This window comes from Tachysurus fulvidraco, chromosome 11 (genome assembly GCF_022655615.1).
Source record: "Tachysurus fulvidraco isolate hzauxx_2018 chromosome 11, HZAU_PFXX_2.0, whole genome shotgun sequence".
Taxonomy (NCBI): domain Eukaryota; kingdom Metazoa; phylum Chordata; class Actinopteri; order Siluriformes; family Bagridae; genus Tachysurus; species Tachysurus fulvidraco.
Window position 1 is genome coordinate 12,553,592 of NC_062528.1, and position 22,572 is coordinate 12,576,163.

A 22,572-nucleotide genomic window follows, 5' to 3' on the forward strand; every position below is an offset into this window, starting at 1 on the left:
GCATATAAATATTGTGGTAATAATTGTAATATTATATACTCTATGCTATCTGACACTAACAAGGATGCTACTTAACTCTGGTACACTATAGCTTACGTTTGTAATGTGTATATACATAGGAGAATTATCTATATACACATTACGTTTGTAATGTGTATATACATAGGAGAATTATCTGAAGTCTTCATTTGTATTGTTAGATTATCAATAAATGTGGACAAGATCTTGATGGTAGCTAACTAATCTATAGCATAATCATCTTTTGCTATGAATTTCACTTACCAGGTTATTATCATCTAATAATTAGAATAAGGGACCATGATAGTTTAAAGCCACTGTGCCTTCTTTGTGAATTCACAAATTGAGTTCAATGGCAGAACTTCACAGTAATTTTTGAAAAGAAAGACTGGACACATGTGAAAGTGGCCCTGTAGAAAATCACTGTGTATGCGACAGCCAAAGCAGTGTATTTCTATGAGTGTTTATGTAAATGTTTTTTCTTAATAGACACATGGTGGTACAGGATGTATTATTTTATCTTAATAGATTCACATGGTACAGAATTACTTTTTTGTATTTTTGAGTTACAGTTTTGCATGTTCTTCCCTTGTGGTTCATGGGTTTTCTTCAGGTTTACTGGTTTTCTCCAAAAAACATGCCAGTAGGTGACTTTGTTACACGAAAGTGTGCACATGGTGCCCTGTGATACTGGTGACCCATGCAAAGTGCAGACCTGCCACACAATGACCACAATAAAGCATGGAAGCTGAAGTTGTGTCATCATGCTTTATGATGCTTTTTTACACTAGTATACCAGGGAAGTGGGTGGATGCCTGATGCCAGTGGGTGTTTCAAACTTGCATAATATCTCGATTTCTTGATGAGAAGGCATGTTTTTGTGTTCTTTTATTGTCTAATGGTATTTTGCACATCAGGTAAAATATCGAGAGTAGAAAAATGTTTTTGAGAGACTTTGGGGGATGGTGGAAGATCTTGTTCTGGCAATTTTGTTTTTGGCTATTCACAGGAAAAAACATGAGCTTAACAAACAGTCTGTTATAGAGCACGAATGCATACAGTAGCTGTCTGTATGTGTGTGTGTGTGTGTGTGTGTGTGTGTGTGTGTGTGTGTGTGTGTGTGTGTGTGTGTGTGTGTGTGTGTGTGTGTGTGTGTGTGTGTGTGTGTGTGTGCGCGCGCGTATGCTGCCTCCCACTACACACTGACCCGCGAGCTGAGCAGGACGTCAGAGGGAGACAGTATGCAGCCTGCCACAGCCTACAAGCGCGCGCAGGCTGCTACATGTAAATAAAACGCCTTGCTGTGTTTTTCTGCTCGCGGGTTGTGCTTGAGATATGGCGCTCGGGTGATAATAATACAAAACCAGCAGACAATAGAGTTATAAAAATCTGTATTGACTATTTCGGGCCCTCGATCAAACGCTAAGGGAGTGTTTACGTGGATTAAACTCCGTGGCCGAGTGCAGTGAAATCGGGCTAGAGAGCAGGGAGGCGAAGGCGAGCTGGAGCATCGGGAAGCTTCTCCGCCGGCTTCCGGACATTCGGGGCGGCATCAAAGCTGCAGTCGCTGCTAACTGATACGACGAAACTTCGTCGACATTGGACTGTAAATCGCGTTATATCGTAAAAGCTGGCTTTCCCTAACATGTCCAGAAAAGTCCAAAGAAGCGAGGTGTGTGCAGACTGCAGTGCGCCAGGTACGTTATTTTACGTTCAAATCGCGATGGTTGAAACCGAACGCTGTTTAGCTGTGCCACTGATCTGGCGTCAGGAGAAGGAGAGCAGCAGGCCTGCGGCCCCTCTTACTGCAAACGGGATAAGAAACAGCTAAATAAAATAAAGCTATAGCCAGTGATCATACTCAAGCGTCCTTGTTTTTAAAATCCAGTTTGCTAGACAAACTAACACGCTGTGAACCCATCGGCTCTGATTTGACGAGTGTATGTCGAGATTTTATGGAGCTAGTGCTTGTTGTTAGCAATAAAGCTAACCACTGAACGTTCACTAACTATCCATTGGTTCAGTCGTGTCCCTGCGAGTTGTTTCACGTAAATAGGTTTAAAAAAAAAACATCTGTATGTAGATTTGATCCATTTTCTTTATTTTTTCAGAATGTTTTTCCCATTCACGATTCTATTCCAAGTTATTCCGAGTTAAAACGCAGCTAGGCTAACGTTAGCTAGCAGCCGCTGCCGTGTAGCTTTCTCTATACACCTTTTGGGTTTGTTTAGTTTACATTTTATTAAAGGTATTTTCACAAAATGTGGGGTGTTTACTGTATGACTCAGAGGTTACTGTAAAACAGTAAGTTTTTAGTTGTTATAGTAGTGTTGTGTAAATAGTCACTTAGCTAACCTTAAAGCTAGCTAGCTCAATAATAAACCAACACTGGTTCTGTATCATACTTAACTGTCAAACTTGGTTAGCTGGCTAGTTCTGAATTGATATTTGCTCTTTTATGTTTAATATCTATAATAATTTCCTGTAGTATGATATTTTATTTATTTATTCTAAAGTTAGCCGTCTAACTTTGCTCTTACAAGTTACTGTAATTTGCCCAGCAACTTGTAACTTAAACATTAAACTTTGTGTCATGTAACTCTGGTTAATCGTATCTACAGTTTCAGGGCTATAACCGATTCTGCACATTTACTGTGTCCCTTAGCACTAACAAAGAGTGTTCTCATTCTTTTATTTGTTATAAATAGCAAAAAAAATTGTCATAGCTTAAACATGTAGTTTGCAATTAATTTTTATCTTAATTTCAGTCAGCTTTATGCAGTGAGAGAAATATTTGTGTTGTTGTGTAAGCATCACAGCACAGAAGTACTGATACACAACCACTATTAAATACAATATAGGGGGGAATGAAATTAAATCGTTATATTTCGTTCAAACAGATTAATATTGCACAGTTACTACTCAGTGCATGATTTGATATTACAACAATATTGTGATAACTGATGCTACACACTTTCCCAAAGTATCTGAAGCGTCACCTATGTCATAGTCACTGATGCTTATTGACATAAGTATACATTCCTTGTCAGTTCCGTGCTACGTAATCTACTTTAAACGCTACATTAAACAAGACATATATTTTACTTATAGCACTACTCTTTTGGTGGTACTCTGTTAACAAACCTAAATACTGTTATATATTGTGAGTTCAGGCATTGTGATCTAATATTTTTGCCACATTGCTCATCTTTACTGTTTATAGCTGCTATAATATCAGACATACTCATGTTGCTTGACATTAGTCACATATCCCATGAAATTTACATCACATCAGGTTTGGTGTAACATCTTGCACAACAGCGCTGTTGAACTCTCAGTTCTGATTGATCCTGTTGATGATAATTTTTCTATATTAGCACAGCCCTGATAGGAGTCAGGCTTTTTATATCTATTATTTATTATGTAGATCTATAAATCATGGGTTTATACTAATTCCCTGTTCTAGTGCTTTATCATTATTCATATTAACAGACAATTCAGAGTAGACATGCTACATTGGCTTGGGATATTAAACAGATTTAAAAGAGTGTTGTGCACGTTTTCTGCCGGGGTAAATCTTCAGTACAGATCACTTGTAGCTATCTGAAAATCTATAATTTTTTGTTAAGTTATTAAATTCAATAAAAAAAAAGAAGAGACTGGCGAGGTCAAACTGTTTGTAGCTTCTGTCACATAGTCACTGTTGATAACAGGATTTAACTTGTCCCCTGGAGGTTTGTTTGTACAAGTGGGTAACTGTGGGTTATAAATGTGCAGTTTTGGGAAAATGTATTTTCTTACTTTAGTTTAGTAATGTTTCACGATACACCACTGTGGATTATTTTCATATAGCAAAATGCCCTATCATGTTTTATTCTATATTTACTTGCTTTTTAAATTTGTTCAAATTGTTAGCGTAAATAGGGGTCTTGCGGCATTGGCTCTGATTCTGTGACTTCCATCTGCCCCTTGGGGAAGGGGGGGCACTTTGGCAGCTGCTCTACTCACAGCTGCTCTCTTTTCAGGAGTGTTTGTGTTTCTCAGTGTCTTTGCTCCTTCTACCTCTTCTCTCAGTTCTCCCCTGCACTATAATGCCTGCTGATTTATAGCCTTTGTGTTACTACCTGCAGTCCCCTGGCCACATAGTGCAGTTACCTGCCTTCAGTTGTCAGTGCTGTATGCATGGTTGTAAGTGTGATGGCGGTGGGAAGGCTTGTGATCGACTCTGTTACTGCCTGCAGTGCTGCAGCTCTGTTTGCTGCAGCTGAGCAGTGTGTAATTGTCGCGTGTGACATGCCGGAGGAATGTAGATAATAGTGTGTTGTGAAGTAGGGTCGAGTGCATCAGCTGGAGCGGATGAATGATGTGCTGTAATGCTGATATGGAAGGATGGCTGTGGAGCATCCTGTCACTTTGTTTCATGAGAATAATCAGAGAGGAATAATTTCAGGCACATGTCTATGAAAGGCTTGGTTACAGTATTGCGTGGGTGAGTGTAAGTGTTTGTGTGAAACTGCAGCTAAAGTATGGTTAAAATGAACATGGGAGTTAGTTTATATGCGTGTGTGTTGTGTTCATGCAGGTGTGTGTATATATATTTGGCATAATCTTGCATACTGTGACAGGGCTCCAGACTAATGTTTTCTTCAGAACCATTCTGTAACATTGTGTTAGTATAATAATGCAAAAAATATAAAAAATCCCAACCTGAATATTTCCATGCTTTTATTTAATTACTTGCATTAGATTTGTTTGCAGCTTCTTGTCTTACATTTTTTTACATGCTTTACATGTTTTGTGTTAATGCATTATATTCAGAGCAGTTACCAGATTCTGTAAACAGCTAAATACACACTTCGGTACGCCTTGAACTTTTACTAAATGCCAAATGACACATTGCAGTAGCCGATATCAAAACAATACTATGGAAGGAAAAATTAAGACAAATGTAATTATGTTGTTTTGCACACCAGTCCATTGTAAAGCTCATTAAGTTAAATATTTAAACTAAATTTCCATTATTGACTTCTGTTTTGTTAATCTGTCACTATGTTCTCACACACTATTGTTAGATGAAAATGTTTAATCCTGGAGACAGGTTGTGCTGTAGAAACAACATGAGATTTTCATTCTGATTTGAAGTGTGCGATTTGAAGTGTGCAGCCTGCTACATTTAAATTGATGCTGTCAGACTACAGAAGGTTGGTGTATATTTAACTTTAAACACAGGTAATATACTGACTACAAGGGAGTCAGTAGTGTCTGACCTTTGAATCCTGAAAGCATACTGATATAGTGATCGATCAACCACAGCCAAAAATTAGTCACCTCTTCTGTGCCAAAACAAAATCATTCATTAAAATGGACAGCCCCACATCAGTTACTGTAAATGAAACATTTATTGACCTGCAAGATTGTATATTGTGCAGAAACTGAATCGAGTCTGAGACCTTGTGTGATTTATCTGTTACACTGTCACAGAGCTTCAGCTTTGAAAACAATACAGCTTGTTCTCTTGCCTAGTCTTTTACTCTGCATTTAATTACTACATATATTAAAATCACATGAATTTATCTCCATTTCTTTCCAGTCATTTTTGGGGGAATGAATTTAATACTGTGTAGCCAACATTCTTTGTTGTTGTTTTTTTTTAACCCCTTTCCACTATTACTGGAAAGGTGTATGTGAAACGTGGCTTTTATATCTGATGGTTAATTCCTCGCAGAATACTCTCATGGTCCAAGAGAGCACTTTCTATAAATAAAGGATTGCTGTGTTCTTATGCCTGACCTGTTGCAGCATTCTACTGCACATTTTACTGCGTTTACCCGAGTGTAGCTGCAACCCTCACTGTACCTCTCTGCTGTCAGCATTTGTCTTATTTACTCCCTCAGTAACCTGTAGCCAGTGGCACCAAATAAACCTAGGGTGAATGTTTATATTAAACTACTCACGAGCAGTGGGATGCTAACTAGTTTTGCATTTAAAACTGCTGAAAGAGAAGTTTTACCGTATAGGCTGCAGATGTACTTGATAGGAGTAATTTGTAAGCGTAATTTCATTTGAGTTATAATATTAAATCCGTTAAAAGGAGTTCAGCTGAAGTTAAGTGATTTTAAATGTGCTTTTTTGTTTGGTTTCTCCGCCTTGGCAGATCCGGGTTGGAGCAGTATAAACAGAGGGGTGCTGATCTCTGATGAGTGCTGCTCTGTGCACCGGAGCCTCGGACGCCACATCTCCATCGTCAAACATTTGCGCCACAGCGGCTGGCCACCTTCCTTACTACAGGTAAACCACCTGCACACCCAAGACAAGGCTTTGCTAATGCAGTCAGGATCTGTAAATTCTGTGTGCATATTGCAGATGGTGCAGACGCTGGCCAGTAATGGTGCTAACTCCATTTGGGAGCATTCACTGCTGGACCCTGCGCAGGTTCAGAGTGGTCGCAGGAAACCTAATCCACAAGATAAAGTCCAGTAAGTCGGACGTTAATATCCTGAACATGTTTTATATATTGAGAGTAAAAAGCAGTACATGATTAAGCAGGTTTCAGTTTAATGGTTAGAAGATATCCCTTTTTGTTACTCACAGTATTGGGGTCATTATTAGACTCTTCAATTTGTCATTTCCTGTGGCAAGGTTGTGTCATTTCAGACAGATAGTATTACAAGCTGTATCAGTCAAGCTGATATAATTTGCTATATAAAGGCTTAGGATGTTTAAGTAGAAGTACACTTAAGGTTAGTATCCACTAGGTTTTATTTCACGTACAAAAGAGCTACAGCTGACTAATTGTTAGGAGCTGATTTTGAAGAATATAGTATTCTGGCTCAGTGCTGTTTGGTTCCACCTCGTGTTGTCTGTAGACATTTTTCTTACCTAGCGATTGCTCATTGCAGTGTCAGTTGCTGCTGTGTGCAGCGAGCAGTGAACTCCAGAGTTTTAGGATTAAAATGTTGTATCCAGTTATTCAAATTGTAGGTAGATGCTGCAGTACGTCCTCTTGACATTTTTGCAGAGCACAGTTTGCAGTCGATGTGCTTTGCATTGATTGCCATCATTAATTGTGAATTAAGTTCAAATTGCAGTCATTTTGTTGCCATGTATTCTTTAACACAACACCATACAACAGGCTCAGGTCACACAGTACTGGATTATGGTCGTTGAAAATTTTTTTAAGGAAGAATAAATGAGCACAGTATGACTGATACCTGATACCAGTATCGATATCAGTGCATCCCTAATTTTAGCAGATATTGTTTTAGGATGAAACAAAACTGAACAAAAATGCCATCTTCCTTATGCTTATATCAGTCAGTCGAGATAATATTACCTTGTCAGGTATAATAAATGATTAGATAAAATGATGGAACGGATAATAAAATGAACAGGCCTGGGAATGGGGTATTAATTTTCTTAGAAGTACATCGGGAAAAATAGATCTAATAGGTTTACTAAATAGAAAGATGGGAATATTGTATTGACTGCCATGGGTAAATGGAAACTTGAGCTTTGTTTTATTTTAATTTATTAACCAGACATTGCCTGTTTTATTGGTGTATGTAAGTAACTTGTCAGTCATATTATTTGCTTCTTCCTAAAGCCCCACCAAGTCAGAGTTCATTCGCGCCAAGTATCAGATGCTTGCCTTTGTCCACAAACTGCCATGCCGTGATGATGATGGGGTCACCAGTAAAGATCTCAGCAAGGTGAGGAAATGCTGAAAGGTCAGCATAGCCTGATGAGAGGCACATCCTATCTCCCTTCTGCTCTCTACTCCCAAACGAGGAATTAACAGACAGTCACTACAGGAGGCACCTTAATGCTCTTAATGAGGTCGTGCTTGAAAATAATGCAAACGCTCTCTGTTGAGTAGCTATGATGAGAAGATTGTGAAACACATTCTCTCTTTCTGTTTCCTGCTTACAGCAACTACATTCGAGTGTGCGGACAGGAAGTCTGGAGACGTGTCTGCGGCTGCTGTCCCTTGGAGCTCAGGCCAACTTCTTTCATCCTGTAAGTGTTAATACTTGTAACATATGAGATCTTAGTGACTCTCTAAAATTGAACAAGGGTTTTTTCAATGAGACCAGAAAGCCAAATTCTCCACATGGATTACAGTTTGCCTGATTTAAACTTGTCTGTATTGCATGAAGGAAACACTGTAAACACTCGTAATATATCATGCTTATTTCTGAACATACTTAAGATAAATATTATGTATTAAAATGAAAGCATATAGGTTGTAAAAAAAACAAATTCTATATTTCTGGTTGTTTATTTGTCGATTTAGTTATTTTTTTACTGTTTGTAATTTATGAATTTTACACATACATCCTCACTTTTGTGCTTTTTTAATCTGATGCCTTTGACTGTGATGCAATGTGATACATATACATACTGTGCTGAATGACATTTGGTCATTTGGAGGGCTTTAACCTTGGACCCTTATCCTTGTGCACTTAGTAAAGCGTGGTGAAGACCACTAACAGATACAGATACAGATTTCGTAACCACTAACCAGCTGGGTGTGTCATCTAGCCTGCATTATTTTCATAGCTTTAGGATGAACGCTCGTGTTACTAGTTTATTCATTTTATCATTATTGCAGTGACTAGTTTGTATCAATAATGTTCACTCTTCCCAGTTGCCTGTTGCATATGAGACACTTCTGACCTGTCAGAAGAATATGTTGAATATGAGCAAAATAAACAAAATATGAAATAAAATAGGCAGTTGCTATTTTTATATTGTTTATGCTGTTTCAACTCCATAGTCACTTTTAAGAAACATGAGTTAAAAAAATAAGGTTTCACCCTTTTTATTTTTTGAAGCACTAGAATAAATTTAGGATGTGCCAGTGGTATTTTTAAGCCTTTGCTTGCTGCAATGTGAAAGTCCTTATTGTATTTTCTACTGTTAATATTTCTTTCCTCCCCTGTTGACATGGCATGTGTCCATCAAAATGTAAACACCTTTCTGAAGGTTCTCAGGATTTTATAATATAAGCCCAAACTCTATACAGTCATGGACACAAAAACAAACATCAACCAAACAGTTGTAATGAAATTCAGCTACATTTCAGCTCAGTATCTGTAATACACTAATGTCAGCTCAGTAGCCTGAGTTGCTGTAGCTGAAAGCTATTGTTCTCTCTCCCTTTCTAACACTGATTACAGGAGAAAGGCACCACCCCTCTGCATGTGGCTGCTAAAGCAGGTCAGGTCCTCCAGGCTGAGCTGCTTGTGGTGTACGGCGCTGACCCCGGTGCGCTGGACATCAACGGACGCACACCCATGGATTATGCCAGGTGCACATGGACTTAACAGTCCCCTGGAATTCCCTTCTCCTCTTCTTGCTGTATTTTATTACTCTTGCTAGGAAATCATGCACATTTGCTGCCTTGCCTCAACCCCTATTTGTGTGTGTTTGGGACACAGGCAAGCGGGTCAGGTGGAGTTAGCCGAGCGCTTGGTGGAATGTCAGTATGAGCTCACAGACAGACTGGCTTTCTATCTGTGTGGCCGCCGTCCAGGTAAACTCTCAGCTGCTTTTCTAAGAGCGGGGACTGACCTCACTCTGGAATAAAATCTTACTTCAGGATTCCCAGCCAGGACTGGAAAAAAAGAATTTAAGGCGTTTCCAGACCTAAGAAAATAGGGAAACAATTTGGAATACGTAAGGTGCCAAAACACTAATTCAGACATAGCATTATTTTCTGCAGCAGTTTATGTTTCCTTTAACTTTTATTTAAAGTTAGCAAAAAAAGACAAAGTTATCAAGAAACCTGAGCTTAAAAAGTTTTGAAATCAGTATGGAAAACTATATGGAGCCTGGCAAAGATTTGGCTTTTTGTAATGAGAAAAGGACAAGAATCATGTATGACTAATACACAGTCATAAAAGATTTGATAATAAGCTGCAAAATTTATTCTGGTTTATTTTGCAGATCATAAGAATGGACATTATATCATCCCTCAGATGGCAGACAGGTACAGATTTGTGTGTTTGTGACTGGATATTACTTGAATACATTTCTTACTTGTGCAGCTGTACAAGTAGCATTATGTTTGATTTTGAAGTAAATGCTTTGAATGCCACTACATGATTTGTACATGTACGACTGTACATGTGCCTTCTACATTTTACTGCTCTCTTGCAGTAGACACACAACACCGAGCTGCTGTGCCAGTCATTGTATTTGAGTGTGTTGGCCAGCAGGTTGCGCCATGCTGTCAGTCAGTTGACATCAGTGCTGTCTCCTGCTTTAAAGCTGACTGCTGTCTCTGCTGCTTACGATATTTGACAGTCACACTTAACTGACCTGTAATTCACCTCTTTCTCACTTCCTCTTTCTGTTTCTCTCTCATGCCCTCTCTCTCTCTCTCTCTCTCTCTCTCTCTCTCTCTCTCTCTCTCTCTCTCTCTCTCTCTCTCTCTCTCTCGCTGTCCTGTGTCTGTGTATATGGATATCTTTCTTTGGCTGTCTTTTCTCATACATTCTCTGTTTTCTCCATCTTGCTGCTCTTTGTGGAGGCAGAGCGCGCCCTAAGTGCCCAACACAGAGGTATCTCACCTTCTTCTTATTCCCCAGTCCATTACCTCTCTTTTTTTCCTTTTCCTTTTCATATGTCCTTTATTTGGATGCCAGTGTCTGGAGAGATGAAGCAGGCAAATTGAGCCTAATCTTTCTTTAGATTTAAACTTAAATATCTGTGATATTTCTAATCAATTATTTCAGTGTTTTTTTTTCTGCTTTTCTACCACATGTATCTGATCTTGTATCTGTTGGTACCTCAACAGCCAATTTACTTAAGAGACACAGTGTGCTATGTCTGAAAAAAATTCATCAAACATGAGCTCCTGCTCTGCCTGTTTTGCTTTCTTTCTGACCCTGATGCAATCCTGCCCCAATGTCATGTTCCATCCATCCACCCTCACCTTTTCTCTTTCCCCCTCTCTCTCCTCATCTTTCTCTGTCTGTATGTTTCTGGTGTCCTTTTACTCCTGTGTCTGTGTCTTTGTCTGTGTAGCCTGGACCTGTCTGAACTGGCCAAGGCCGCCAAGAAGAAGCTACAAGCGGTGAGTGTTCAGGATGTTGGCCTATTTTAGCCCTTTTTCCACTGACGAGGTACTGGTACTGCTTCTGAAGCCGCTGCCTGACCTAGAACCATGTTGGTTGCCATAAAAACAACTTGAGAAACTCAAAATAAGACCTGAGTGCAAGGGATTTAAAGGTTATTATGTAACAGACCATTTTCTGGCAACAAACTGAATGCGCGAACACTAACAAATCCAATAAATTTCCATTTGAGAAGTTCCACACTTAAAAATACATAGGTCACAGCTTCTGATTTTGAACAAGAGAATATATTCTCTGTTCTAGATAACTTTGTTACCTGCCCTATGGCTGTTATTATTACGGCTCGGTAAAAGTCTCGCATGAGTTTACTCAAAGGTTTGCCCTAGCATCAGCATGGTGTCAGTGGAAAAGGGGTCTTTGTCATAGCATGAGCCCATGTTGATCATTTTATCAAAAAAGTGCTAGATGTCTTTTCAAAGCATTGGTGTGACATAGTGGAAGATTTGTAAATACATATTTAGCCAGTTGTTTAGTCTTTTAAATGATTTGTTAGTTTGTGCTGTTTCTGCTTGCTCCTTTTTGTGTATACCTCTCTCCTGTTTCTGCTTACCTTTGTGCTTCTGTAGAGCCTCAGAACTTCACTCTGGTGTTCTCTGAAATTTAATGCCATGTATTGATATTTTGTTTGTGTCACACACAGCTAAATAACCGTTTGTTTGAGGAGCTGGCCATGGATGTGTATGATGAGGTGGACCGTAGGGAGAATGATGCGGGTATGAGACTTTTTCTTTTTTCTTTTCTTTTTTTTCCTCCACAATTTTTTTTCTCTCATCACTTGATGTTGTATAAACATTGACTATAGAAGGCACTGGCCAAGCTGTCCAGCTGCAGGGAAGGGAGGGAGGCTGAAGGAGGAAGAGAGGGAGGGAGGCAGGAGAGAGACAGAGAGAGCGAGAGGGAGAGAAAACAAGTGAGTCAGAATGCCTCAGGACTACTCTCCTCCTCCTTCTCTTTTTCTTTTTCTCTCGCTCCCTCCTTCCTCCTCTGTGAGGCAGGCAGGAGTCGTGGCAGCTGGGGTTGCACGCTGAGTCTCTGCAGGTAAGAAGCACTAGGTAGAAAGCAAGGGGCCACACACACAAGCAGGCAGCCTGTTTTATTTCTTTATTTTTAAACTGAGATTTCTTTTAACCACGCTGCGTCTGTGTAGGACTGTGTATGTGGGCGTTGGGAGTGGGTGATCAGATGACCTTACTTTTAATATTGAACCACGTTTTTCTTTCTGCTAATGCTCAGTTTTTCTGTAATGCTCACAGTGTGGCTAACGACTCAGAACCATAGTACGCTGGTTACCGAGAGGAGTGCTGTTCCCTTTTTACCCGTCAACCCTGAATATTCGGCCACACGCAACCAGGTAATACACACAAGTTTGTCGTCAATCATCCTGTTGTGAAGAGCCAATGAGAACGTGGGTGAATAAACCTTTTACAGGTAGACTTTGTGGAGGAATCCAGCCGGAAAAAGAGAAGGACAGAGCTGCCTTGATCTTTGGGCTGTATGGAGAGAGGAGTAGTGCGGTACATAAAAGCCCAGGTCTAAATATAGTTGTGGTTTTACAATGACATAGGGCCTTTTGCTAACCACCGCACATAAGGAAAGAAGGAGAGGAAAAAAGGGCAGTGTGACTGGTAGCCTCTTTTGCTCAACATTTCCACTTTTACACTCTCACTTTCACTTGTACTCTTTCTTGCTTTTGTTGTAACACTGCCTTGGCTGTAATAAAACTATTGTGGATCTACATGAGCATATTTTCCATCCGTTTATTAGCCAATCAGTGCATTTCCTGTTTGCTGTGTTTTGTGTTAACAAATCCTATGGGATTTTCTCACACACATGCACATGCTGGTCAAACATTGTACACACCACCACATCAACAATGTCACTGTTATAACTGCATTTTTATGTCTATATATTTTATATTAAGACTAAATTCTGTAAAGGAGGTATGACTGTACTAAGCATATACTGTATGTTATACAATTTGAATCCGGCAGTCTCGACAAGTCAGTTTCTTCTCCACAGGGCCGACAGAAGTTGGCACGCTTTAATGCACGAGAGTTTGCCACACTAATCATTGACATTCTCAGCGACGCCAAGCGGCGGCAACAAGGCAAAGGCCTGACAAGTCCCGCTGGTAAGAGATCGTTTATTCCTTTCCCATAGCTTAAAGAAACTGTCCTTTTTTTCAACCAATTATCTGTATAAAATATGTGTGATTATATGTTGCCATAGGAATTGCATGAGATCATTTCATTAACTCACCTTATCTTAAATATATACATATATATATATATATATATATATACACATATATATATATATATATACATATATATATATATATATATATATACACATAAACCTCCTAAAAGCTCATTGTGTCATGGTGTTTACCACCGAAGACCAACACTCAGAAGTACAAAAATGGTAGTTTAATCTTAATTCAAATCTTCATGATTCAAACATTTATAGGTATTAAAGTGCACACAGGTAATCAGATATTAGTGCACTGGGCATTTACTCGTGCCATTTACTTGCACCAGAACCCAATTTTCTGGCCTGGAGTTCTAATGAGACTAAAGTTTGGGTAAATAGGTTTTTGGGTCTTTTCTAATTATAGAGAAAGGTGTACGAATAATTTTCAGTGGTAATTACACATGTGCTGCAGATGATGCGATATTGTATTTATTGCACATACTAGCTTAAAGTAATGAAGTAAAACTGGCAGCTTGACTCTGAAATGAACTTGTCAGCTCTGTCTCTGGGTGTCTGTATGTGTCTGGGTGTTTTACCACTGCTGTGTATTTCAGAACCTTTAGACGTGAGCCAGGCAGACGATGACCAGCACGACTATGATAGTGTAGCTTCTGACGAGGACACAGACAGTGAAATAACTGCACAGAACAACACCAACGCTCAGCGCAACAACCGTGCTAAGGTCAGCTCTTCAACATGCACATAAATCTGTGGGAATAACAATGGCTTAGTGTGTCTCTGCTTTTGTTTGAGGTTCTGTGCTTTATATCAAGCACTGGAAAATCTAGCAAACATATATCACAATAGTTAAAAACATGACTTTCTTAATTATTTGCCAACTAATATTTTGAAATTTTGCTAATAAAACTCCAACATGTGAATTGGTAAAGGGATTTCTTATGACCAGCGTTAAGCCTTTCCTTCTTCAAAAATCATCTAATCAGTTTATCTTTGTAGAGACTGTAAGACTATGGTAAGCTCTAATGTTTCAGAAATACAGACACTGAGTATATTCTAAGTTGGTTCTTCTTTTGGTTTGACATTCAAAACTTGTAGTTTTAGAAGAGTTTGAAGTGATACTTGTATACTATTGACCAGATATACCTGGATGCCTGAAAATGTAACTAACATTAACACACACATCCAATCCCAACATCTTAGTTGCATCAAATCTGTATGTAGCTCATTGTTAACAAATAGCAGTGTAGCCCATAATAATGATAGTCCAAATGCAATCCTTAAAATATAGTACGTAAGTAGGCCCTTACATTTTGACATTTATGTCCTCAGGATTTCTCTGTAGACAAAATGTGCAGTAATATTTTCTGTCATCTGACATTATGACAGTTAGCTACCTAATATCCACATGAATGGACTTGGTTATGATTAACATTATCCATAAAAGAAGCCAGATATGATCAGTGCGAATCTAAACATTGTCTTCAAACAGTATTGAAATGAACAAGTCAGCACCAATATTTCTTTGAAAATAGATCACGATTCATTTGATTATATTAAAGGACCTTATTTCTCCTTGGGCCCCAGGCTACAACTAACATTAACCTGTATCATATTGTAAAATTGCAGCGCTCTAATACTAGATTTATCTAATGTGGTCTATAGAGCAGTAGCCAGTTGGTTCACATCTTGCAGCCTGTCCCAGCATGCATTGCAGGAGAATTTGCAGCCCTACCTCATACTTGTAGAATGATGAAAAGGCCGAACAAGTAATGATGACAGTGAGCTATTGTTCTGCAGCTGGAAAGAGGAAGCTGTGTCTGAACACGCTCCCTCCCCACACAGGAAATGGCCTGGCTGCGCCTGAGAGAACGCTTCTGATCCTGTTTAGTCCAAGAGATTTGCTAAGACAGTTTATTTATAAAACCTGATTTTAAATCTGTGTTGAATAGTTTTTTTCATGGAAAAGAGACCTAAGGGGAGAGAAAATCTTAACTTGCTTAAACACTGTGATGCTGGTTTAGAGACACACATTGATTATTATTTAAAGATGCTACATTTAGGTTTTTGGATTATTGTAGTCTCTAGTAGATGAATGCTGTTGCAAACTACTGGGGGGGAAGAACATTCATAACGTGGGATGTGCTGCACACTTCTGTGCAGATTTATATCATGGCTGCAAGTGCCAAGTCAATATATCTTTAGAGAGAATTTATGGCTGCATCCCAAATCACATAACGTGCACCAAGAAGTATGCCTAAATAGTAAATACCCACTGGTGTCACCACTGAAACTATTTTGTGCAGTATAAGTGACTCAGGATATAATTATCTGTTGTATTTTCCACAATATTACAGATGCGTTATTAGAATCTTTTTTGTACATCACTGTTTCTTATTTCCTCGAGGAGAAACTGATGCACTGGCATTATGTTACCACTGCAATTGATTTATCAAACCAAGATTAGACCTCATCTAAGGCCAACAATTTCTTTATTTTATTTGTCACTGAATGAATGAAGTCTTATATAAAAGTTTCATGAAATATTCTGTTTCATATATGTGTAAAGCTTTTGGTTAGTCTATTTGAACAGCATGGCCAGTGTTTCCCACAGACCTGAAATATTTCTTCATCTGAACCCTCTCTCATCTTTCTCTCCCTCTCTCACCCACGGACATTTCAGCTTTTTCTGTGTACCACTTGTCCACTGTGACTATAATTAAACGCAACATATATATTGATATACTAGTTTTATATATGTGGTTTTATAAAGAACATTACATTATTGCAGTAGACTGTGGGAAGTACTGGTGATGTGAAGTACTTTCATTTATTTTGATATTATTTGTTTCAGAGCATGGACTCTTCTGATCTTTCGGATGGACCTATCACGCTGCAGGAATATCTGGAGGTGAAGAAAGCCCTGGCTTCTTCTGAGGCCAAAGTCCAGCAGCTCATGAAAGTCAACAACAACTTGAGCGAGGAGTTGCGGAGACTTCAGAAAGAGGTACTAGCATGTAATCAACAGACCTTTATGATCAGAGACAGATTACTGAACAATTGCAGCCCCTTCTAACTGGTCTAAATCTAGTCTCAGACCAAACTGTTGTTCATGTATAGTCTGATCCACACTGTTTGCTGAAATGGCTGTGTAGATAAGTAAAGATGATGAACTGGATATTTTATTTATGTGGAAAAAAAATCATGTATAGAAGATAATTAGATATTTTTTGTTTGATGTTTGCTGTAGCCTGTTTGTTCTTGGATTCTTCAATAATTCTTCGATGGACACTATTTCTCTTTCTCTTACACACAAATACTGAAACATTATGTGATATTGCAGTCCTGCCCAACACTTGAACAAGTGTGTACACACTCCCATCCATATGTGATTACATTATATGTTAAACTCACCCTGAGAATGACTTCTATCCACTCACATAAACTCTAATGCATCCATCCCCCCTCATTATGACGATGTTCTCTCAGCATGATGACGCCCTTACTTGTACCTCCCTCATACCCTTTTGTTGGAACGACTCTTTGTGTTTTATGTGTTTTGTGTTTGTCTGTGTGTGATTCTGGCTGACCCCCACCCCTTCGTCCCTGTAGATTTCGCGGATGCAGACGGAGAACGTAGCTCTAAGAGGGGCTCAGGCTGGGCCTGCGGGGGCTCTGGGGGGTGGCAACACGGCCCTTTGGCCCATCGGGGTAAGAGGAGGGGCAGGAGGAGTGGGCAGTGGGGACTCAAGCTTGGCTCCACCCTCCTCAGCTCCTCTGCGGAGGGACAGACAGGCTTTCTCGATGTATGAGCCTGGAGTGGCCGCCCCCAAAGCCCTCGGCCCAGCACTGGACTCCCTGAGCAGCCACCTGCAGCCCCTCAGCTCCAGTGTAAGTGTGAGTGGCTCACCTGATCCCTGAACTCTGACCTGTTTGACCTCTGTGTTAACTGTCAGCTTTCCTGTCTCTTTTTGTCTGGGTAGCCTGCCGCTTTTGCCTGGGCAGCCCGTGCTTACATCTAACACTGCACACTCTTTACTGCCACCTCATGGTCACACATCAACACAGTTTGCACTTCCATCATTGAAAATTACTCCAGATGATGCATTATACTGGAAAAATGTTGTATGTTCATGATCAAGATCATGAACTGCTTTTTTGGGAATAAAGGCAGTGTGGGTGTTACATTTTCTTTAGGGATTGCTAAACATGCCAAGAGAGGCAGTCTCAAGATGAGCTTGTCTTGTGCTGGGAATGTAGACTATAATTAGTTCATGGAATGAATATGTGCTTGTTTGTCTGACCAATAGACTGAATTGGGGTGAATGTCTGGTTTTTCTTTTCTCTTTACCTTTTAATGGCCAGGTTGTCATTACAGGATGCACATTGCGAGTTGGCATTAACACGTAAAATAAATACTTACCACCATAGCTGTGCTTATAAGAGACAGTATCATAAATCTTCAGTTGTATGCCTTACATAGTGTTCCAAATATCAGCTTTTAAAATACAGAATATATGTTGAGAATGCATTAAGATTCTTAATGTGGCAAAAGGCAACCTTATATGAAATGGATATTTAAGTGATGGGTCAAAGCATGACAGTCCTTTTAAGATATATAGTTTAATTATGCTTAGTTATTATTCTTGGTGTATATATAGTTAAAAACTCCTGGTGAATGCTTACTTGTGAGTTGTGTCGTCTTATTTGTGTCGTCTTATTTGCTGGAGGTTGCGTATTATTTAGCAGTAATGATTTTTACACTTCCATATTTGTTGAACTTCTGTCTGTTTTTTTATGGTGTGGGTTTTTTTATTTTTTATTTTGTGTTTTATACGTTGACATTTGTGCGGTTTTTGATTGATTGATTTCTTAAATAGACTTCTGCAACCCTTTTTCCCACATTCTGAACACTCACAGGTCTTCCAGTTGAATGTTTTTTGATTCTGTCTGTATCGTTCTTCTGATTTTAACATTAACCAAATCTTATCTTTGTCCCTGCTTCCTTTACTGCTATAAACTGAATCTGGCAGTACATTTAGATCACTATAGAGCTTGACTTACTTTTCTTGGAGCTCTGCAGAGGTCTTCCTTCAGTTTTTCACCTGTCTTTATGGCTTTCTCCAGCTTTGTCAGTAAGCTTGTGTTGCTTGCTCCAATTTTTAGGTGCGAAAAGGGGCTACTGCAGGCCCCACCCCTTATGGTGGACCACACATGTCAGCCTCCATGGAGATGGGCCGCTATATGGTAAGTGAGGAAAAGGAGTGGTAGTTAATTCAATCCTTTCAGGTCAGGCCAAAGACAATCAAAACCATGAACTAAGCTAGTTCATGGTTTTGAATGACTTTGGACTGAATAGATTTAATTTGTAAAGTAAACTGATGTCCATCTGACATACTGTTATCTTTGCTTTAGCCCCCTAAATTAGAGAAGCATGGTAGTGGCACTGACAGTGACTACGACAACACTCAAACATATGACACTTCCATTGGGTGAGTTGAGCTTGTTTTAGATTTTTGCTCATTTTTGCACAAGCCTTAAATGTAGTTTGTTTTATAAGCTTTCTAACAATCATCAGCGAGAGTAAGTGCCAGTGGTAAGTGCCATTTGTGTGTGGGCACAGCATGGGCCGCAGCAGTGAGGAGGAGAGCCGAGCGGAGGTGGAGGATAGTGGAGATGTGGGAGAGCCAGATCCCACACTCCCCTGCACAGAGGATGTCATCCTGAAGACTGAGCAGGTCACCAAGAACATTCAGGAGCTACTGAGAGCAGCACAGGAATTTAAACATGACAGGTGGGAGCTTCACCCAGACACACATTCACACAATCACAAAGCAGGAAAGGATCCTGCATATAGTTTGTTAGTGGCTATTTAATAATAATTAAATAATAATAATTAAGTAATCATTTTACATTATTATTACATTCTGGCAAAAATTGACATATTTTGTCATATAACATTTTCCTGGGTTTGATTAAAATTGCAATTAGATATAAGTTGAAAAATGAAACCTTTGATTTAAGATTGATTTTGAGTTGAATTTTAATATAGGTAATGAGTGACTTGAATTTTGTGAGTAACACAGTCTGTGAACCTGGTCTTAGTTTTGTGCCATGCTCTGAGAAGATCCACTCAGCTGTGACAGAGATGGCCTCTCTCTTTCCAAAGGTCAGTGAATGTCACCTCTCTACCTTTAGCTCATTCCATCAAACAGATCTGAGCTTCTGACCTCAGTATTTATGCTGTGTGTCCTCAGAGACCAGCTCTGGACGCAGTCCGCGCTTCCCTGAAACTGCTGGCCTCTAGCGCTTCACGTCTGCAGGTGGAGTGTCGCAAAGCTGCGCCCTCTGAGCCTTCAGCAAGCGCTGTCGATTACCAGCTCCTCACGCAGCAGGTCATCCAGTGTGCCTATGACATAGCCAAGGCCGCTAAGCAGCTCGTCACCATCACTACACGCGAGAAGAAGCAGTGACCTGGCTCAGGGCTTGATGGGTGCAAGGACATAAAACAGAGAACAGTACACACTGGTGGTGGAGGAAGGAACTGCAAACAAACAGTGGGTTGGTGAAGATGAGGAAGAAATGGACAATGGAAAAGGATGGACATAAATAGAATGGATGTAGAATGTAGGGACTGATTTCATGAGTGATGATAAAAGTAAGAATCGCGGGGGTGGGGGTGAGGGTGAAAGAAAATAAATGGAAGTAAATGGATGCTCCATGCAGGTTGCACCACCATGCAAAGAGGCAAAGCTTATGGGAGACCCTTATCAGAGCGATTCAAATCATCTCACTTCTTCTCTTAATCTTCTGTTATTGGGATCCCTCTTTACATGCAGCTTTCATTCATATCTCTCTCACTCTTTTTATCTCTCTCTCTCTCTCTCTCTCTCTCTCTCTCTCTCTCTCTCTCTCTCTCTCTCTCTCTCTTGCTCTGTCTCAGTCTGTCTTGCTGTCTGTCTCTTCCTTACACAGTTAAATGCTGATGTCTCGAATGCACATCATTTCTCTCTCTCTCTCACACACACACACACACACACACAGACGGTCTGCTTTTCATCAGATTTTTTTTTTTTTTTTTATGTTTGTTGATTTATGTCTTCTTTTATATGCCACTCCATTGGCCTTTACCTCTTGGGACAAAATTGTAGACTTAAAAACACTTACACTGGAATTATTGTAATGCTTATGACTCTAGTTTTTTTTTATGATTATTAATGTTATGGTTATCATTGTCATTGATGTTTGTTTCTTTCTGAATTTTGTTGAATATGTATTGTTATTGTTATTATTATTTTTTGATATTTCATTGTATATCACTTGGCCGGAAATGGAAACACTCAGCTTTTATTCAGTATTCGGGATATTCATGATCTTACAGAACACACCTTGTACTCCAGGAAGACATGTAGAAATCTTGTATGTCTGCATTCACCATAACCAAAGGAAATAATGATGGTAATGAGGACACGGTAGCAATGATTAGCAAAATATTTATCAGTGTCTGAAAGTAAGGTCAGCTCTCATTCTTTTGGTGATGGATAGATTTCTTCATTCATCTCACACTTCAGAATCCTTCCATTGTACAATCATATCATAGAAGCAGCAGGTTTGTTGGCTCATGTGTTACAATGCCTGTGTTTAGGAACATAGAGGTCCACTCTGGTAGGACGGTTCCTCTCCAGTTCTTCCACTGTACTTTCTTTGAGAGTATTCATTTGGCTTCTTAACTAGTGTAGCAAGTTAGAGAATTTTGATGTGAACCTTTTTGGACCAGATTTTTTTCTTCTGTGAAAATATCAGATTGAGTGTACTTCATGTTTATATTATTTTCTTGATTGGAAAGCATGTGTACTGTCCGTGTAAAAATGTTATATAAGCTATACGGATGTGAGTGCTGATGGTGAAAGGAGACCATTAGTTTTCACTATCCAGACACTTCAGCAGGTTACAGTAATGGGAAAAATGACAGCTGTGCTGTATAAAACTCTCCCCAAGTTGATTTTGGTGTCATAAAGCCAGTGTATATGAGACTATAGCCAGCAGTCAGGGCCCCCAACCTCCTGCTCAATACTAGCTATAGAGCTCATAGTACAACCAACTTATTTTAACTGATTACTCCTCAGTATCGTGGGGTTAGAAAACTGGAGCTTTCAAAACATGCATACCAAGCACTATTAATGTTTTATAATTCTCAGGCTTCTTTTAGACAGCTCATCACATTAAGTTTTCACAGATGCCTGTTTAGTGTTTATTCAACCAGAACTTTTCAGTTCTTCTTTGGACCACATCCATATTTCAGCAGATGATTGGTGTCACTGACCAGACAGCTAGTAAAACATTTGTCTTATCTTTCTGTCTAGGCACAGTCTGTGTCTCATCATGCCATCAATACTTTTTCAGTGTTATATTTTTGTTTTTGTGTTTCTCTTGCCATTATGTAAGCCTTAATCTTACTTCTCTCACCTTCTCTCAATTTGCCCTGATGTTTTCAACCATTTCATGCACTTGCCTTACTTCTTTTTCAGTTTGAGAATGGGATATTGTTTCAAACAGCCATTTGAAAGGATTTATCATTTACCTTGCACTTCTGTTTGTTTGTTTTTCTTTTTTTTTTTATTAATAGTTACATGACATCCCTGTGTTCCTTCTAGTTAGTGCAAATGGAAACAAATCAATGAGTGTGTGTTACACAGAAGTTCGCCTTTTCACAAGGGTATTTTACCATGGCTCTTGGGAGATGTTTTACCCAGTTTATTGTGACCATTGTTAAGAAGTTAGCACCTGATAAGATGGAGTGTGTGTGTTGGGAAATGGGAGCCTTAGCACACACAGACATCACGATTTATCCAGCACAATGTTGGGCTCCTTTAGTGTGAGTTCTGTAAGTTTCATGTCAGCCTTGTCCCACAGCCTCATGCCATAATACAGTCAATACAAACAAGTACAAAGCCTGCACGCACACTCACCACATACAAAACATCCACATCTTACTTCTGCATAGTCTCTTCTTTAAGTCAGTCAGATACACTGCACTGTACTCATCATTACTGTTCTGAGATGGCTGATGGGAGAACTTCTTTTAGCAGCGTCAATTGTACAAAATAAAGAAATAAACTAAGCAAAAAACAATAAAATCATGATAGAAACTCGTAAGCTGTACATTTGTAATAAAGACAAAATGGTAATTGTCCTAAAAGAA

At 39.3% G+C, this 22,572-nt stretch overlaps 1 protein-coding gene across 4 annotated transcripts; it reads left to right on the plus strand.

The window, feature by feature from the left end:
* The first annotated feature begins 1,210 nt into the window (after positions 1-1,210).
* Positions 1,211-22,572, plus strand: git1 (G protein-coupled receptor kinase interacting ArfGAP 1). 4 transcript variants are annotated; one of them, XM_027147696.2, is made up of 21 exons: positions 1,211-1,715; positions 6,173-6,306; positions 6,382-6,494; positions 7,622-7,727; positions 7,948-8,034; positions 9,198-9,328; positions 9,459-9,553; positions 9,967-10,009; positions 10,557-10,583; positions 11,050-11,098; positions 11,800-11,872; positions 12,413-12,510; positions 13,179-13,290; positions 13,967-14,094; positions 16,225-16,377; positions 16,983-17,267; positions 18,537-18,617; positions 18,786-18,862; positions 18,994-19,164; positions 19,476-19,539; positions 19,628-22,572. In XM_027147696.2, exons 1-21 carry the CDS (start codon positions 1,664-1,666, stop codon positions 19,841-19,843), a joined length of 2,295 nt encoding a protein of 764 aa, XP_027003497.2. In that variant the 5' UTR covers positions 1,211-1,663; the 3' UTR covers positions 19,844-22,572. The 4 variants fall into 4 exon arrangements, with proteins under 4 accessions (XP_027003497.2, XP_027003498.2, XP_027003500.2 ...); XM_027147697.2 differs by having other exon boundaries at positions 16,983-17,261; XM_027147699.2 differs by lacking the exon at positions 16,983-17,267.

Excerpts from the sequence above, each read along its gene's own strand:
- git1 (XM_027147696.2), top strand. The coding sequence starts at position 1,664 with ATGTCCAGAAAAGTCCAAAGAAGCGAGGTGTGTGCAGACTGCAGTGCG. Across the intron at positions 6,307-6,381 it reads GGCCACCTTCCTTACTACAG|ATGGTGCAGACGCTGGCCAG; the intron begins GTAAACCACCTG and ends TGCATATTGCAG. Across the intron at positions 19,540-19,627 it reads TGGCCTCTCTCTTTCCAAAG|AGACCAGCTCTGGACGCAGT; the intron begins GTCAGTGAATGT and ends GTGTGTCCTCAG.